The 20,031-nt window shown below is 45.8% G+C and overlaps 1 protein-coding gene across 3 annotated transcripts in view; it reads right to left on the bottom strand.

Annotated features, from left to right (window-relative positions):
- nphp1 (nephronophthisis 1) overlaps nt 1-20,031 on the bottom strand; it is a 155,886-nt gene that overhangs the window by 39,596 nt on the left and 96,259 nt on the right. For 2 of the 3 annotated variants that reach the window (XM_070885763.1, XM_070885761.1), the window contains exons 12-14: nt 14,874-14,948; nt 2,409-2,519; nt 1,976-2,058 (exon numbers count right to left, since the gene is read on the bottom strand). In XM_070885763.1, the coding sequence (XP_070741864.1) occupies nt 1,976-2,058; nt 2,409-2,519; nt 14,874-14,948 (269 nt within the window). The remainder of the gene's footprint in view (nt 1-1,975; nt 2,059-2,408; nt 2,520-14,873; nt 14,949-20,031) is intronic. The other variant, XM_070885764.1, reaches the window with a different exon arrangement.

Genomic DNA, 20,031 nt, shown 5'->3' with positions numbered 1-20,031 from the left:
ATATTGCGCAGGTTTCACAGGCGCCCAAGGGTCCCATATGGCAGGCGACGTCAACAAGCTCATTCCGCACCAGGAGTGTGCTGATCGCCATATTGGTAAAGATTCATCCAGGGCGCGAAACTAAAACAGGCATATACAAATGGGAGCCTAATGCCCGTTTCAGGCCCCCTTTGCAAAACTAGATTGCAAATGACTACAGCATGTACCGTGCATCCTGCGGTCAATCACTTAAATCCCTTTGCAGCCAAATCAGCGGTCCTTAAGTTTGACCTGTTGTACTTACCTTATTTTGAAGCCCACTTTAAATCTGTTGGGTGGCTGCCAGCCAGTGCTCACCTCCCATCCGATTGGCTCCACTGACCCAACTCAGCTGGGTTCTCCAAGACCGCCGACTTCCACCTCTGTGATATCGTCCCTCTCTGCCCTGCCTCAGCTCATCTGCTGCTGAAACCCTCATCCATGCCTCTGTTACCTCTAAGACTGGATTATTCCAAGGCTCTCCCATCCTACACCTTCCGTAAACTTGAGCCCATCCAAAAATCTGCTGCCCGTATTCTATCTCGCACCAAGTTCCGTTCACCCATCACCCCTGTGTTCGCTGTCCGGCAACGCCTCGTTTTAAAAATTTTCATCCTTGTTTTCAAATCCCTCCTTGGCCACTCCCCTCCCCAACTCTGTAAACTCCTCCAGGCCGCCAATCCTCTGATTCTCTCCAATTCTGGCCTCTTGTGCATCCCCAATTTATTCGTTCCGCCATTGGCTGCCATTCCTTCAGATGCCAAGATCCCAAGCTCTGAAATTCTCTCTGCCTCTCTTACTCTCTCTCTTCCTTTAATACGCTCCTTAAAACCCACCTCATCTGTTCTAATATCTCTTAAAGTGCCTCGGTGTCAAATTTTGTTTCATAAGCTCCGTTAAAGGCACTATATAAATGGAAGTTGTTGTTGTTGTTTCAGCCTGCTGATCTTACTAGCCCTGGGACAAGCAAGCTGCGCCTGGGGTCATGATTGGCACCCGGCGGACCAATTTGTCATGGTCCCTCATCATTAAGCACATCCAGCATGTGCCGTGCCACGATTCAGGCTCTATCCCATTTCGAGGCTCAAGAATCTTCGAACTAATGAAGAGCTTTTGTATTCTAATGTAATCTAATTTGCTGTATTTTAATCATTCTATCTCATTTTTTAAAAAATTGATTAATGATTTTAGCGTGTCCAATCATTTGCCTGTGAGTAATATTTTCTGGCGTGAGTGTGAGAGCGTAGCAGTTGAATGCTTAATTTAGTAGCAATACTGCATCTAGGATCATTATTAATCTCATGGTCAACATACTCAATTAGGACAGAAAGCAAAAAAAAACCTCTTTCAGATATTAAGGGATATGGCTCACATACGGGAAATGTTGTCAAACTGTTGAATAAGTAAACAGTGCTAAAGAACCCCTCATCATCATCATCATAGGCAGTCCCTCGGAATCGAGAAAGATTTGCTTTCACTCTTAGCATGAGTTCTTAGGTGGCTGTACAGTCCAATACGAGAACCACAGTCTCTGTCACAGACAGTGGTTGAAGAGAAGGATAGGCGGGGAGCCTGGTTTTCCGCACACTCCTTCCGCTGCCTGCGCTTGATTTCTGCATGCTCTCGGCGACGATACTCGAGGAGCTCAGCGCCCTCCCGGATGCATTTCCTCTACTTAGAGCGGTCTTTGGCCAGAGACTCCCAGGTGTCAGTGGGGATGTCGCACTTTATCAGAGAGGCTTTGAGGGTGTCCTTGTAACGTTTCCTCTGCCCACCTTTGGCTCGTTTGCCGTGGACGAGTTCCAAGTAGAGCGCTTGCTTTGGGAGTCTCGTGTCTGGCATGCGAACTATGTGGCCTGCCCAGCAAACCCAAACTTATAACAAAATGTATAAAGTTAAGATTTGCTTTTAGTGTTCTGTTGATTGGGAGGTTCTGTTTTACAAAGCATTTGTTTACCTGTGGGGAACAGCATCTCCATTAACAGTAAACAGCTGCAGAAAAGCCCAGCCACAGCTTAACTCCCCTTGGTGTCCAGTTACCTAGGATGTAAAAGAGGTTCAATTAAAAAAACATGTAGAACATAAGAGGAAAAGATTTTCTGTTCAACTTAGAAGCTTTATTCAAGCTCACACATTACAATATAGAACTATAAAGCATTGCACTATGCATCAAATTAATTCAAATGGAAGAAAATTAATCGCCTCCACGAAGTCATAAGAAAATAATTTCTGCACTGATATTTCATTCGATTAGGTAGACATAAGTGAGGTCTACTGGATTTCACAATAAACATTTAATTGAATAAAGTGTGCAGCTATATTGCAATCTGATTATTCTGGAATTGCAAACTATTTGTAAATTATCAACAATCTTTTCAAAAACAACTTACATTACGAATGTAGGTAAGACCCAGTTCAAAGAGAATACCAATACCCGAAGACTGGGAATTTGACCTAACAAAACAATCACCATCCAGCAGGCTAGGAAGTATGCCAGTAACCTGCAACATTACAGAAAAATAAGTAAATAGAAATAAAATATTTAGTTATCACAGCAACTATAGATTGTCTTACTTGTGGAAAAACAAAATGCGTTGAATAAGGTGTCATCTGTCTGGTGCCATTTACAATAAGTTTTAAACAACATTAATTATCTTACTTTATAAACCAGAGATAAGCATAAAGTTATTTCCGAACAAAACACTGGCTTTGGAAGTCTAGATTAATATTCAATCTTCGTAGTAGATGTTGGAAGGAAGCTAAACATTTCAATGCATTGCACATTCAAGAGCTATGGGTAGAACCACAGGGAAAATGTTAAAAGACTGACATATAAATATCCCAAACAATGGTTTAAAATTAATTCACACATTGTAAGAGTAAATCAGATTGTCTTCCTCATTATTCTCCACATACCACACGAATAGCCTAATTGTCCCAACAGCGAAACATCAAATGGTCTTTTTTGAGAACTTTGCATGCGGGAAATGTTACATATGCCAAGTAATTCTTTATATCCTTGAGGACTTGAAGATAACTAACTATCATGCCAAGAATGGTGTGGAATTCGCATGTGAGAAAATGTAAGCCCCCAGCTGACCAGTCGCTAAATGTGAAGAATTTTACAAATATTTGGGAACACTCAAGTTTCCTCTCAGCATCATCATGCTGCCCACATTCATCAAATTTGGTATACTGCAGAAGACTAGCAATTAGCACAGATTAGCAACATTACAAACAAGAAATGAGAATTCTGATCTCTATTTGCCAATACAGATGGGCCGAGGAGAAACTTTAGAATGAGGATGGAAAAATCAAGTAGAGACAGATTTGGCGAATGCATTGCCAAATTTGATTGTGGTGCTTACTCACCAATAACCTGCTCACTGATGCTCAGTTTGAGTTCCACCAGGACCACTCCGCTCGAGACCTCATTACAGCCTTGGTCCAAAGATGGACAAAAGAGCTGAATTCCAGAGGTGAGGTGAGGTGACAGTGACTGCCCTTGACATCAAGGCAGCATTTGACTGAGTGTGGCATCAAAGAGCCCTAGTAAAAATAAAAGTCAATGGGAATCAGGGCGAAACCCCCCCCCCCACTGGCTGGAGTCATACCTAGCACAAAAAAAGATGTTTGTGCTTGTTGGAGGCCAATCATCTCAACCCCAGGACATCGCTGCAGGAGTTCCTCAGGGCACTATCCTAGACCCAACAATCACCTTCCCTCCATCATAAGGTCAGAAATGATGATGTTCGCGGATGATTGCAGTGTTCAGTTTCATTCACAACTTCTCAAACAATGAACCAATCCATACGCGCATGACATTCTGACTTGGACTGATAAATGGCAAGTAATATTCACACCACACATGTGCCAGGTAATGACCATCTCGAACAAGAGAGTCTAACCACCTCCCCTTGATATTCAATTTTATTCCCATCACCAAATCAACATCCTGGGGGTCACCATCAAGCAGGAATGCGTCATCGCCCCAACCCTCTTCTCAATCTTCCTCGCTGCCATGCTCCACCTCACAGTGGACAAGCTCCCCGCTGGAGTGGAACTAATCTACAGAACCAGTGGGAACTTATTCAACCTTCACCGTCTCCAGGCCATCCAAGACCACCCCAACCTCTGTCGTCGAGCTACAGTACGCGGACGACGCCTGCATCTGCGCACACAGAGAGGCTGAACTCCAAGACATAGTCGACGTATTTACTGAGGCATACGAAAGCATGGGCCTTACGCTAAACATCAGTAAGACAAAGGTCCTCTACCAGCCTGTCCTCGCCACACAACACTGCCCCCCAGTCATCAAGATCCACGGCGCGGCCCTGGACAACGTGGACCACTTCCCTTATTTTGGGAGCCTCCTATCAACAAGAACAGGCATTGATGACAAGGTCCAACACCGCCTCCAGTGTGCCAGTGTAGCCTTCAGCCGCCTGAGGAAAAGAGTGTTTGAAGACCAGGCTCTCAAAACTGTCACCAAGCTCAGAGGAAGACTTGCTTCCACTCTAAAAGTGAGTTCTCAGGTGACTGAACAGTCCAATACGGGAATTTCAGTCTCTGTCACAGGTGGGACAGACAGTCGCTGGAGAAAAGGGTGGGTGGGGAATCTGGTTTGCTGCACGCTCCTTCCGCTGCCTGTGCTTATTTTCTGCATGCTCTCGACGATGAGACTCAAGGTGCTCAGCGCCCTCCCGGATGCTCTTCCTCCACTTAGGGCGGTCTTTGGCCAGGGATTCCCAGGTGTCGGTGGGGATGTTGCACTTTATCAAGGAGGCTTTGAGGGTGTCCTTGCAACGTTTCCTCTGCCCACCTAGGGCTCGCTTGCCATGTAGGAGTTCCGAGTAGAACGCTTGCTTTGGGAATCTTGTGGCAGACAAGTGAACAATGTGGCCCGCCCAACAGAGCTGGTCGAGTGTGGTCAGTGCTTCGATGCTGGGGATGTTGGCCTGATTGAGAACACGGATATTGGTGCGTCCATCCTTCCAGGAGATTTGCAGGAATGAAGGAATGCAAAATTCACAAGAAACCCCCCCTGTGTTTGGGCTCATTCGAAAGGAAATTTAATTTGGGACTATCTACCAAAAAGTTTGGAACTCTAAAGTGCTTATGGAAGAAACTACGAACTTTAATAGAATTTTGGATTTTAAAAGATAAACTTAAGGCTGTGGGCGGAGCCACGGAACTAGCAAGAGACAATCTAATTAAGTAAAGCTACCTGGGTGTGAGGACTGAGTTAACCTGTCTGAAGAATGAGTATTCGAAAATCCTTCCCCCACAAGAGACATTAACATCACAAAATCACCCAGAGGTAGCTCCCCATCAACATGGGTCTGGGCAACCATTTCAGCATATACATCACAAAGAAGCGCAATTCAGCTTGTATGCAAAAGACTAAGCACAAAAGGACATTGCAATTACCAAACTAATATTTCCATCAGGAAACAGTTTTCAAACATCAACCCACCCAAGACATATCAACTTTTAACGAGCCCGACAAAATATTACAAAGAACCAAGCCCGCCAAAATTATACAAAGGATTTTGAACAGATTTGGTGGCAAGATTAGAACACTGGAATCATATAACTGACCCCTGTTTTCAACAGAGGTGAGGTGGTTGCTAGGTAGCTACAAGGCTGCTACTACCTCAGATGCCATACTACACCAGGTGCTATACTGCGAGTATGTCATCAAGACAAGGAGAGAAACCAACGTGACAGTTGTAAACTAACTTCTCCAGCCTCGAAGTCCTGAAGGAAGATCACCATCGCAGCAGCGACCGACCACAGTCAACGTTGTATCAAGGGGAAAACAACCGCGACCTACCGTTAACTATCAAAAGGGTTGGTAAGCATAGTCCCTGCATGCCGTGGAGTCTAACCTAGCTAGAATTAGGTATTGAGAGGTGGGAGGTATAAGTTACTGTGACCCCCCCTTTGAATGTGCAGTGCATGGTTCTTTATTTGAGTGATTTGTGATTTTAAGTTTGACCTTGTACCTTTCCTTGTATTGTTCTTTATTAGAGTGCTTTGGCCTTGTATTTTCTTATGAGAATAATAAGCCTGTATTACCTTGACTGTAATAAAAACAAAGTTCTTTGCATCAAACCAGTGTCCTTTGCACTTTTGTCACATCCCCCAAATAAATCCAGAGTCTAGAACCCAAGGGAGTGGGAGCGATTCGAACCGCTCAAGTTGGTCAGAAGGGAACCTGACCCCCTCATAGAGACCACCCCCCTTACAGATCTTGCGGAGACATTGTTGGTAGTATTTCTCCAGCGATTTGAGGTGTCTACTATATATGGCCCACGTCTCTGAGCCATACAGGAGGGCGGGTATCACTACAGCCCTGTAGACCATGAACTTGATTCCAGATTTGAGGGCCTGATCTTCGAACACTCGTTTTCTCAGGCGACCGAAGGCTGCGCTGGCTAGATCCAAGACCGTCCCATCCTCTGTCGTCGAACTACAGTACGCGGACAACGTTTGCATCTGCGTATATTCAGAGGCCGAACTCCAAGCCATCGTCAACATCTTCACCGAGGCGTACGAAAGCATGGGCCTCACACTAAACATCCGTAAGACAAAGTCCTCCACCAACCTGACCCCACTCCACAGCACTGCCCCCGCAGTCATCAAAATCCACGGCGCAGCCTTGGACAACGTGGACCATTTTCCATACCTCGGGAGCCGATTATCAGCAAGGGCAGACATCGACGACGAGGTTCAACATTGCCTCCAGTGCGCTGGTGCAGCCTTCCAGTGATATGCAGGAGACATTTGCAGAATCTCGCAATCTGATGCCCATTAATGCATCACAGGTGACCGTTGCCATGTTTGCCAGGGCCAGCAATTATTTGCACTTTGCAACCAATGAGGCCAGTCAAAATGAGCGGGTGCTCGGCTTTGCGGATCTCGCTGGTTTCCAACCGGTCCAGGGAGTCATCGATTACACACATGTGGCAATCAAGGCACCCTACAGATCACCCTGGAGTCTTCATCAACTGTAAGGGCTTCTACTCCATCAATGTTCAGTTCATATGTAACCACAAAAAGATCATGATGCATGTGTGTGTCAAATTCCCAGGCAGTTACCATGATACTTTCATCCTGCATCAGTCCACCCTCCCAAAGCTCTTCATACCTTTAGAACAGAGTTAATGGCTGGCCCCTTGGAGATTACGCTACCCCTGAAGATTTGGTTGATGACACCCGTTAGGTGTCCAAACAATGAGGCCCAGAAGAGATACAATCAAAGCCACATGACCACAAGAACTATCATTGAGCAAGCAATCGGAATGCTGAAGATGCACTTTAGATGTCTGGAGAGATCGGAATGATGCAAATGCAAGGTAAGTATGTATGAAGAATGATGTGCTGGAGTCAGCTTGGGAAGAGAATCTCCCTGCAGGCCCTTACAGAACACAGCATCAGCTCTAAGGAGGCATGTTGGGACTCCATTAATGCAGTTCCTTCCTCTGTTTCCCCACCTGGACAATCCTTCAACTTTCATCTTTGCAGGGTCCCGTTAAATAGTTCAGCTGAAATAGACTCATGCATGCCGCCATCACGTTTGCTGACGCTAATTGGTTGGGAAACCTGGACATCAGATGTTAATACAGGGGCATCGTTAAAAAGCCACTGACAGACACACTGCTGAAACTTCTGGTTCCCCATGCGCTACACGGTTCTCCTGTGTCACAGAGTTAAAATTCCGGCCTTATTCTCAACAATGAGTCAACATAAAATGCTAATATTGGACTGAAGTTTCCACCCCCCTTAAAAACAGCGCATCTCACGGAGGTCCGCCGACTTCCTGGGAGAAAAAATCCGCCGAAAAGATAACGTGCAATTCTGGCCGATCCTCGGGGCATCTTCAGCCACAGCGTGGCGCAGGAGAGTGAGAGGGCAGCGTAGCTATCGACGTGCTGGCTAGAAAGAGTTGGCAGGGGGGGTGGCGGGGCAGGGCTAGGGTCCAGCGTCGGTTTCAGTGCCGGTAGCGTTGCGCATGCACAATGGAGCGGTCGCGCATGCGCAATGGTCTATTAACATTGGCAATCGGCCATTTTTAAAGGGAAAGCCTAGAGAGAGTTTTGGTACCTGCCTGCCACGTTGAGCATTCTCCCTCCCTCCGCACCACCCCACCCCCCCCACCCACCCCACCCCACCCCACCCCACCCCCACCCACCCACCCCCCCCCACCCCACCCCCGCCTGCCGATTTCAGCCTTCTCCCTCTCCCCACAAGCCGCCTGCTGATTTCAGCCTTCTCCCTCTCCCCACAACCCGCCTGCCGATTTCAGCCCTCTCCCTCTCCCCACAAGCCGCCTGCTGATTTCAGCCTTCTCCCTCTCCCCACAACCCGCCTGCCGATTTCAGCCCTCTCCCTCTCCCGCCCTCCCCCCCCACCTGCCGATTTCAGCCCTCTACCTCTCCCCCCACCCCCACCCCACCTGCCGATTTCAGCCCTCTCCCGCTTCCCCCCCCCACCCCACCTGCCGATTTCAGCCTTCTCCCTCTCCCCCACTCGCCGATTTCAGCCCTCTCCCTCTCCCCCCACCTGCCGATTTCAGCCTTCTCCCTCTACCCCCTACCCCCACCTGCAGATTTCAGCCTTCTTTCTCCCTCCACTTCAGATGCCGCATTCAGCACTCAGCAACCCCCCCCCCCCCCCACCCCCGCCTGCCACGCTTAACGTTCTCCCTCTCTCTCCCACCCCCCACCTGCCGATTTCAGCCTTCTCCCTCCCTCCACTTCAGATGCCAGCACCCACCACCCCACAGCCCGCCCTCCCCCCCAGCCTGTCGCGTTGAGCCTTCTCCCTCCCTACCCCCCGTTCAGATGCCTCGTTCTCTCTCCCCTATCCCAGGCCGAAGGGACTCCAGCACGGACAGCCGCTGCCGACTTTAGTTCAAGGTAAGATTTACTTCAGTTCTTTACTTGTTAATTTAATTATTTACTTCAGTTCTTTATTTTTTATTGAATGCTTAGTACTTTTTGTACTTTGTTTGGTCTTGCTGGTGCTTTAAATGTAGTTACTTGCACCGATTCTTTAACTCTAGGTAAGGTTTTTCTGTGCGGACAAAAGTGGCAACATACGCTGGCCTAAGTTAGTTTGGAGCAACTATTTGCTGGCCAAATGCTAAAACAGGGGTAACGCCCCCTTTTGAAAAATAAATCTGAACTAAAAAAAACCTAACTAACTCACTTACACTGGCGCAAATTAAATGGCCAGAATTGGCACTACAAAGATAGTCCAGAAAAATCAAGTTGCTCAAAAAAAAAAGGAGCAACTCCTGGGGAAACTTGGGCCCAGATCTGTCTTATATCAATCAACGCTCCTATCTAAATAAAGGCAACGAAGAGTGTAGAACAATGACTAGTCTTGCCTAATTTCTGGGAACATTGCCCAATTGTAGCTGTTCTGTGATGCAATGGCAATAATTTATTTAAATTATTACATGATAGTTTTTGGAAATTAGGCAATATTCTGCAATACTGATGAATAACTAGGCAGTAAAACCAGTGAAACAGTTTAGTCACCATAAAATACATTTTCTTGCAACTGCATAATAATTGAATAATAAATATTTGCATTTATATAGCATCTGGTCCTGTCGTCAAAAAATCTCAAACTGTTTTATTGAATGAATCATTCTTGGGAGTGCAGTGACGGTCACTATTTACGCAAATGTTGTTTTTTGGTAGTAGTGGTTAAGGCCAGTTTAAGTTTTGACAAGCACTGTGAATCTATTATCTATAATCTATTATTAAGGACGTGGTAACAGAGCACTTAGAAAATAATAATAGGATTGGGCAGAGTCAACACGGATTTATGAAAAGGAAATCATGTTTGACCAATCTGTTAAGAGTTTTTTTGAGGTTGTAACTAGCAGAATAGACATGGGGGAACCAGTGAATGTGGTGTATTTGGATTTTCAGAAGGCATTCGATAAGGTGCCACACATTGGGGGCAATATATAAGCATGGACGGAGGATTGGTTAACGGACAGAAAACAGAGAGTAGGAATATACGGGTCATTTTTGGGTTGGCAGACTGTAACTAGTGGGGTACCACAAGGATCAATGCTTGGGCCTCAGATATTCACAATCTATATCAATGATTTGCATGAGGGGACCAAATGCAATATACCCAAGTTTGCTGATGACAACATAGCTAGGTGGGAATGCAAGTTGTGAAGAGGATACAAAGAGATTTCAAGGGGATACAGACAGGCTAAGTGAGTGGTAGGAAAATAGAAAAGCAGAGTATTTTTTAAATGGCAAGAGGCTGGGAAATGTTGGTGTTCAGAGGGACCTGGGTGTCCATGTACACCAATCACAAAATTAACTTGCAGGTACAGCAAGCAATTAGAAAAGCAAATGATATGTTGGCTTTTGTTACAAGAGGATTTGAGTATAAGAGAAAAGACGTCCTAATGCAATTATATAGGGCTCTGGTGAGACTACACCTGGAGTATTATACTTGCTCTAAAGGGAGTACAATGAAGGTTCACCAGACTGATTCCTGGCATGGGAGCATTGTCCTATGAGGAGAGATTGAGTAGACTAGGCCTATATTCTCTAGAGTTTAGAAGAATGAGAGGTGATCTCATTGAAACATACAAAATTCTTACAGGGCTTGACAGGTTAGATGCAGAGAGGATGTTTCCTCTGGCTGGGGAGTCTAGAAACCGGGGTCACAGTCTCAGAATAAGGGGTTGGCCATCTATGGAATGAGGAGAAATTTCAACTCAGAGGATTGTGAATCTTTGGAATTGTCTATCCCAAAAGGCTGTGGAGTCGTTGAGTATATTCAAGACAGAGATCGATAGATTCTTGGATAGTAAGGGAATCAAGGGATATGGGGATAGTGCGGGAAAGTGCTGCCATAATCTTACTGAATGGTGCAGCAGGCTCAAGGGGCCAAATGGCCTACTCCTCCTCATATCTCTTATGTTCTTATGTGAGGGCCTTTGGGATAAGAGACACATCAGTCTGAAGACTAAGGTCAAAATACACAGGGCTGTCATTCTGATGACCCTACTTTATGCCTTTGAAATGTGGACAACATATACACGCTACACTAAGAAACTGAATCACTATCATCTAGGCTACCTGAAACGATTAATGAAGATCAGATGGCAAGACACAATCTCTGACACTGAAATTTTTGAAAATGCTAACATGCCAAGCATAGATGCTCTAATCATGAAGGCATGGATACACTGGTCAGGCAATGTGGTGCTAATGTCTGATGAACGCATCCCAAAGGTGATTATTTATGGCGCATTGTGAACTACAAAGCAACCTCATGGTGGACAGCAAGAGATATAAAGATTACTTAAAAGCAACTCTGAAATAGTGCAAAATAGACATCTATAAGTTGGAACTGCTTGCTCAAGATAAGAAAGCATGGACAAAAAACATCCATGAATGTACTTCTTACTATGAGGCCCATCACATTGCAGATACTGAATGTAAATCCAGCTGAGGAAATTGCACCTGAAAATTCCAGATCCCCAACCTTGTATATCCAGGATCCACTGTTCACTCTATGGATGCTGATTCCTAGCAAAAAATTGGAAATTCTTCAAATACTGTCATAGGATATTCAATGTCCACCTGAACCAATAGACTGGACCCAGTTTAATATCTCATCTGCCAATTCAGGACTCCCTCATTACTACACTGGATAATTATGTAAAATATTCATCTGAAAATCAACAGTAACGTATGTGCTTCAGATATATATAGTTCTCTCTATCAGAATTATAACAGTCAAAGCTGTGAACATTTGCCCTGTGGAAAAACACGTTGTCCATTCAGCATCTTCATACTCTACATGCAAAACAGATCCAAAGAAAACAGCTTGTACCAACATTACAAAATTCATTAAAGAAAAAGATCTATGTAAAGTCTGGGTTTGTATATAATTGTATGTCATGTATGGAGTCAGCTGTTGATTACATAATGGGTGCTAATGTATTTTAGGCATCCTAAGATTCAGAATTAGGTAACAACACAATATTTGGCAACAAAGTCAGACAAATTTAGTTGATAAACAAGGTGGCAAAAAATACATGTGATACCTTAAACAATGGTATTTCTAGTACCAGTTGGGACTACTGCTTATGTTATGCACAAGACCACACTACAAGTTCAACTTTGTACCAAGGCTCAACTTGTAAATTGGATGTTAAGGTCCAAGCTGAGACCAAAGTGCAGCAGCGTGAGACTCCCTCCTGTAGGGAGCTTCACCCTCTGTGATTCAGTGTCAGGTCGGGTTCCGACTCTGGATTCGGCTACATTTACATTCTAACTATAGCGTTGTTGTGAAGCGGAACTGCAGCCATAAACAGTGGTATGTTCACAGAAACAAAAGAAGCATATTGGACAGCAACAATGGTTTCAGAGATAAACATTGGATGGTGATAAATACTCCCTTGAAAGCTTTTTCCTTTCACTGAATTTACTGAAATCAATTTTACATAGAAGCAATACAGAAACAAACCATTTGGCTCAAGTAGTCTATGTTGGTGTTTATAATCTACATAAGTAGTCCCAATCCTTTGTGCTTGCCCTATTCCTCTACTCCTTTATTCCCCTTTCCTTCAAACACAAATCTAACTAATTCTTAAATACTGACTTGGCCTCTGCTTTATCAGTAACTCTGGTTGTGCATTCCACAGCCTCACTATGAGAACGACCAGGAGATCCAGGAGCTAATAAACCGCAAGTGCAAGGCATTTCTGAACTTAAAGCAGTAACCAAATTCAGAAGCAGCAAAGCAGCTCTACAGGCGGCTGAAGGCCGAGGTCCAACAAAAAACCTGAAAGAATAGATGGTGGGAGATTCAGCAGCTGGCTGACAGCCATGACGTGCGAGGATTCTTCACCGCAATTAAGTCCACCTATGGCCCAAGCACCCAAAGCCCTAACCCACTGCTGGCTAAGAACGAGGAGCCACTCATTAAAGACACTGAGGCAGTCAGGGCCCACTGGAAGGAGTACTTCGAAGATCTCCTTAATCAAGACTCTGCCTTCGTCAAGAGTGTCCTGCCACCATCTCAGCAAAACCCAGCCCTGCACGTGGTAGAAAAGGCCATCCGTCAGCTCAAGAACAAGGCATCAGGAGCAGATGGAATTCCCGCTGAGGCACTAAAGTATGGCAGAGAAGCACTATTGGCACGAATGCATGACCTCATCTCTCTTATCTGGAAGGAGAGCATGCCGGGAGATCTCAGAGGTGCCATAATCGCGACCAACTTCAAAAAAGGGGACAAGTCCGACTGCAGCAACTACAGAGGAATCTCCTGCTGTTGGCCATTGGTAAAGTCATCACAAGATTCCTCCTCAAACATCTTCTCCCTGTGGCTGAAGGGCTCCTCCCAGAGTCACAATGCAGATTCTGTCCACTTAGGGGTACAACGGACGTGATCTTCACCGCGCGACAACTATAAGAGAAATGCAGGGAACAGCACCAACCCTTGTACATGGCCTGCTTTGACCTCACAAAGGCCTTTGACACTGTCAACCGTGAGGGATTATGGAGCATCCTCCTCCATTTTGGCTGCCCCCAAAAGTTTGTCACCATCCTCCGCCTGCTCCACAACGACATGCAAGCCGTGATCCTGACCAACTGATCCATCATAGACCAAACCCACGTCAGCACTGTGGCCAAGCAGGGCTGCGTCCTCGCGCCGACGCTCTTCTAGATCTTCCTTGCTGCAATGCTCCATCTCACTTTCAATAAGATCCCCGCTGGAATAGAACTAAACTATAGAACCAATGGGAACCTTCAACCTTCATCGTCTCCAGGCTAGATCCAAGGTCGTCCCATCCTCTTTCATCGAACTACAGTACACGGACGACGCTTGCATTTGCGCACATTCAGAGGCCAAACTCCAAGCCATCGTAAACATCTTCACCAAAACGAACGAAAGCATGGTCCTTACAGTAAACATCCTTAAGACAAAGGTCCTCCATCAACCTGATCCCACCACACAGCACTGCCCCCCTGGTCATCAAAATCCACGGCACGGCTTTGGACAACATGGACCATTTTCCATGCCTCAGGAGCCTACTATCAGCAAGAGCAGACATTGACAGCGAAGTCCAACACTGCCTCCAGTGTGCCAGCGGAGCCTTCGGTCACATGAGGAAGAGAGTGTTTGAAGACCAGGACCTCAAATCTGGCACCAAGCTTATGGTCTACAGGGCAGTAGTGATACCCGCCCTCCTATTTGGCTCAGAGATGTGGACCAGTAGCCACCTCAAAGCGCTGGAGAAGTACCACCTGGAGAAGTCTCCCAAGATCCTGCAAATCCACTGGGTGGATAGACGCCCCAACGTCAGTGTTCTCGCTCCAGCCAACACACCCAGCAGCGAAGCACTGACCACACTCGACCAATTCCGTTGGGCGGGCCACACTGCCCGGATGCCCGACACGAGACTCCCAAAGCAAGCACTCTACTCGGTACTCCTACACGGCAAGCGAGCCCCAGGTGGGCAGAGGAAACGTTTCAAGGACACCCTCAAAGCCTCCTTGATAAAGTGCAACATCCCCACCAGCATCTGGGAATCCCTGGCTCAAGACCGCCCAAAGTGGAGGAAGAGCATCCGGGAGGGCGTTGAGCACCTCGAGTCTCATTGCTGAGAGCATGCAGAAAACAAGCGCAGACAACGGAAGGAGCATGCGGCACACTAGACTCCCCACCCACCCTTTCCTTCAACGACTGTTTGTTCCACCTGTGACAGAGACTGTAATTCCCGTATTGGACTGTATGAGGGACTGCCTATGATGATGACCATGTATTAAAAACCAAGTTGTGGAATGTAAACCTACTCTTGGAGAAAAGGTCCATGTTTTGGGATTCTTTGGTTGCCAGGTTGCTCTGATGGTATGTATATTGCTGAGAACCTGAAACACAGTAACAATGAAGGTAAGTAAGTACTAACCATAGTGTGTAATATGAAAAGTTCACTGCTGCTTCATCTTATTCCTTGCTTTCCCCAATATATGTTTTCACAAACACACACATGAAAATAATGGACTGGAAAAGACTTGCTGATGCATCAACCGTCATGGCACAATTGAGTATCGTGATCCCCAATGCACACCACTCACCAGCAGCCACATAATCTCATCGGAGAAGCAAAAAGAGAGAAAAAAACCCCGAAGTCAATTCAGGGAGGGTATAGTAGATTCCTCTCTCGCCACCAAAGGCAATCAAAGTGAGTTCAAGGAAACATGTCAGGCAAGATCCCACCTACCTTTCGTTCGCTGTAATATCAGCCACGGCAAGGAACCTGTGCAGCTCCCTTTAGAACACTTGCAGCGAATCTATACTCATTACCCAAGCCGGCACCTTCTTCCAAAGGTCAATGATCCTCTGTGAAATACTTAGAATCATAGAATCGTAGAAATTTACAGCATAGGAGGAGGCCATTCCACCCACCGTGTCTGTGCCAGCTGAAAAAGAGCTATCCAGCCTGATTCCACACTGGATCACGTAGCCTTGTAGAAAAGAAAGACTTGCATTTATACAGCGCATTTCATGACAACCGGACGTCTCAAAGCACTTTATAGCCAATGAAGTACTTTTGGAGTGTAGTCACTGTTGTAATGTGGAAAACACAGCAGCCAATTTGCACACAGCAAGCTCTCACAAACAGCAATGTGATAATGACCAGATAATCTGTTTTTGTTACATTGATTGAGGGATAAATATTGTCCAGGACACTAGGGATAACTACCTTGCTCTTCTTTAAAATAGTGCCATGGGATCTTTTACATCCACTTGAGAGAGCAGATGGGACCTCAGTTTAATGTCTCATCCAAAAGACAGGACCTCCAACATTGCAACACTCCGTCAGCATTGGACTGGAGTGTCAACCTAGATTTTTGTGCTCAAGTATCTCGAGTTGGACTTGAACCCACAACCTTCTGACTCAGAGGAGAGTGTGCTACCCACTGAGCCACAGCTGACACTGTCAGGAAATAGGTGCTTCCTATCCATCTCTATCTAGGCCGCTCATAATGTTATACGCCTCAATTAAATCTCCCCTCAGCTTCCTCTGTATCAAATAAAACAAACCCAGCCTATCCAATCTTTCAGCAAAGCTAAAATTTTCCAGTCCTGACAATAACCTCATTAATGTCTTCTGTACCCGCTCTGGTGCAATCACATCTTTCCTGTAATGTGATGACCAGAACTGTACGCAGTACTCTAGCTGTGGCCTAACTAGTATTTTATACAGTCCAAGTATAACCTCCCCGCTCTTGTATTCTATGCCTCGGTGAATAAACAAAAGTATCCCGTATGCCTTCTTAACCACCTTATCTACCTATGATACCTTCAGGGGTCTGTGGACCTGCACTCCACAGTCCCTCTGTTCCTCTGCACTTCTCTCTATCCGACCATTTATTGTGTATTCCCTTGCCTTGTTAGCCCTCCCCAAATGCATTACCTCACACTTCTCCGGATTGAATACCATTTGGCACTTTACGCCCACCAGACCAACAATGTTCCCTGTAATTTTTTGGGGGGGGGGGGGGCCACAAGGCCTCTTCAATGGGCTGCATGGTCCATTTAAAATACCACTCGTGTGCAGTTTTTCTATGTAAAAGGAGGATTGTGATATTCTGGATGAAATAAATATAAAGGAAGTATTAAGGGGTTTAACAGCTTTGAAATGCACCCCAGGCTGTTGAGCGAAGTAAAAGAGGAAATAGCAGAGGCCTTGACCATCATTTTCCAGTCCTCTTTGGATTTGGGCATGGTGCCGGAGGATTGGAGGACTGCTAATGTAGTACCCTTGTTTAAGAAGGGAGAAAGGGATAGGCCGAGTAATTACACGCCTGTCAGCCTAACCTCAGTGGTGGGAAAATTATTGGAAAAAATCCTGAAAGACAGGATAAATATACATATGGAAAGGTAAGGATGAATTAGCGACAGTCAGCACAGATTTGTGAAGGGAAGATCGTGTTTGACTAACCTGATTGAATTTTTTGAGAAGGTAACCAAGAGGGTCGATGAGGGTAGTGCATACGATGTAGTATATATGGACTTTAGCAAGGCTTTTGATGAGGTCCCACATGGTAGACTGGTCACGAAGGTTAAAGCCCATGGGATTCAGGGCAAAGTGGCAAGTTGGATCCAAAATTGGCTTGAAGGTAGGAAGCAAAGGGTAATGATTGATGGGTGTTTTTGTGACTGGAAGGATGTTTCCAGTGGGGTTCCGTAGGGCTCAGTACTGGGTCCCTTGCTTTTTTTGGTATATATCAAGGATTTAGATTTGAATATAGGGGGTATGATTAAGGAGTTTGCAGACGACACTAAAATTGGCTGGTTGATAATGAAGAGGAAAGTCATGGGCTGCAGGAGGATATCAATCTACTGGTCAGGTGGGCAGAGCAGCGCAAATGGAATTTAATTCAGAGAAGTGTGAGGTGATGCACTTTGGGAGAGCTAACAAGGAAAGGGTATACACATTAAGCTGTAGGCCACTTAATAGTGTGGATGAACAAAGGGACCTTGGAATGCTTGTCAACAGATCCCTGAAAGTAGCAGGCCAGGTGGATAAGGTGGTTAAGAAGGCATACTGAATGCTTGCCTTTACTGGTCGAGGCATAGAATATAAGAGCAGGGAGGTTATACTTAAATTGTATAATACTTTGGTTAGGCCACAGCTGGAGTACAGCGTGCAGTTCTGGTTGCCGTATTATAGGAAGGACGTGATTGCACTAGAGAGGGTGCAGAGAAGATTTACTAGAATGCTGCCTGGAATGGAGAATCTTAGTTATGAGGACAGATTGGATAGGATGGGTTTGTTCTCATTGGAACAGAGGAGGTTGAGAGGAGACCTTATTGAGGTGTACAAAATACTGAGGGGTCTTGACATAGTGGATAGTAAGGGCCTATTTCCATTGGTAGAAGGGTCTATTACGAGGGGGCATAGATTTAAGTTGATTGGTGGAAGGTTTAGAGGGGATTGAGGGATGGGCTTCTTTATGCAGAGGGTTGTGGGGATCTGGAATTCGCTGCCTGGAAGAGTGGTGGATGCAGAAACTCTCACCACTTTTAAGAGATGGTTTCATGGGCACTTAAAGTGCAGTAACCTTAAAGTGCAGATGACCTTTTGTTAGACGGCACAGATATAATGGTAAGTTGGTAAGTACTGCAGGGAATAGAATACGGCCAGGGTGATCTCCTTTTTTGATCACCTGGATGGGTCGGGGAGGAATTTTCCCAGATTTTTTCTCCCTAAATTGGCCTGGGTTTTTATCTGTTTTTTGCCTCTCTCAGAAGATCACATGGCTCCAGTTGGGGTGGAGGGTAGAATGTTTCAGTATAAGGGGTGTCGCAGTTGAGCTGGATGTTCTTTGCCTTTCCGTCATTGTTCATAGGTTTATATGTAACCTTTAGGGCTGCTGACCGAGGGCAGAGCGGCTCTTTGTCAGCCGGTGTGGACACAATGGGCCGAAATGGCCTCCTTCTGCGCTGTAAATTTCTATGTTTCTAAGTTTCTAAAAGGTGGCAAGACGGCTGCACGGGATCTTCAGAGAGCCGCGCAGCTTAAAGGGAGCATTGCTGACCAGTCCATTGATATCTTCCTGCAGTCTGCAGCTTTCTTCCTCACTATCAACCACATGGCCAATTTATGTATCATCTGCAAACTTCTTAATCATGCCCCCTCCCTGACATCTAACCAGTTCTATGCTTACGTAACTTATATTCTCCCTAACCTATCTTACTCAAATAGTTTATCCACATGGACAATCTTGTTCCTTCATTATTTTTTTTATGATTTGTTCACAGCATGTGGGCATCGCTGGCAAGGCCAGCATTTATTGCCCATCCCTAATTGCCCTTGAGAAGATGGTGGTGAGCCACCTTCTTGAACCGCTGCAGTCCATGTGGTGATGGTACTCCACAGTGCTGTTAGGGAGCGAATTCCAGGATTTTGACCCAGCGACGATGAAGGAACGGCGATATACTTCCAAGTCAGGATGGCATGTGACTTGGAGAGGAACTTGCAGGTGGTGATGTTCCCATTCATCTGCTGCCCTGTCCTTCTAAGTGGTAGAGGTCGCGGATTTGGGGGGTGCTGTCGAAGTTGCTGCAGTGCATCTTGTGGATGATACATACTGCAGCCAAGAACACCAGCGGTGCAGGGTGTGGATGTTTAAGGTTGTGGATGGGGTGCCAATCAAGTGGGCTGCTTTGTCCTGGATGGGGTTGAGTTTCTTGAGTGTTGTGGGAGCTGCACTCAGCCAAGCAAGTGGAGAGTATTCCATCACACTCTGACTTGAGTCTTGTAGATGATGGAAAAGCTTTGGGGAGTTAGGAGGTGAGACACTCGCCACAGAATACCCAGCCTCTGACTTGCTCTTGTTGCCACGATATTTATGTGGCTGGTCCAGTTAAGTTTCTGGTCAATGGTGACCCCCAGGATGTTGATGGTAGTGGATTTTGCGATGGTAATGCCATTGAATATTAAGGGGCGGTGGTTAATCTCTCGTTTGTTGGTGATAGTCATTACATGGCACTTGTGTGGCACGAATGTTACTTGCCACTTATCAGCCCAAACCTGAATGTTGTCCAGATCTTGCAGTATGTGGGCATGGATTGCTCCATTATCTGAGGAGTTGCGGATGTAACTGAACACTATGCTGTCATCAGCGAACATTCCCACTTCTGACCTTATAATGGAAGGAAGGTCATTGATGAAGCAACTGAAGATGGTTGGGTCTAGGACACTGCCCTGAGGAACCCCTGCAGCGATGTCCTAGGGCTGTGATGATTGACCTCCAACCAACCACAACCATCTTCCTTTGTGCTAGGTATGACTCCAGGCAGTGGAGAGTTTTCTCCCCGATTCCTATTGACTTCAGTTTTACTAGGGCTCCTTGATGCAACATCGGTCAAATGATGTCGAAGGTAGTCACTCTCACTTCATCTCTAGAATTCATCTCTTTTGTCCATGTTTAGACCAAGGCT

Source organism: Pristiophorus japonicus, chromosome 7 (assembly GCF_044704955.1).
Source record: "Pristiophorus japonicus isolate sPriJap1 chromosome 7, sPriJap1.hap1, whole genome shotgun sequence".
In the NCBI taxonomy this organism is placed as follows: domain Eukaryota; kingdom Metazoa; phylum Chordata; class Chondrichthyes; family Pristiophoridae; genus Pristiophorus; species Pristiophorus japonicus.
This window is presented reverse-complemented; position numbering and strand designations above follow the sequence as displayed.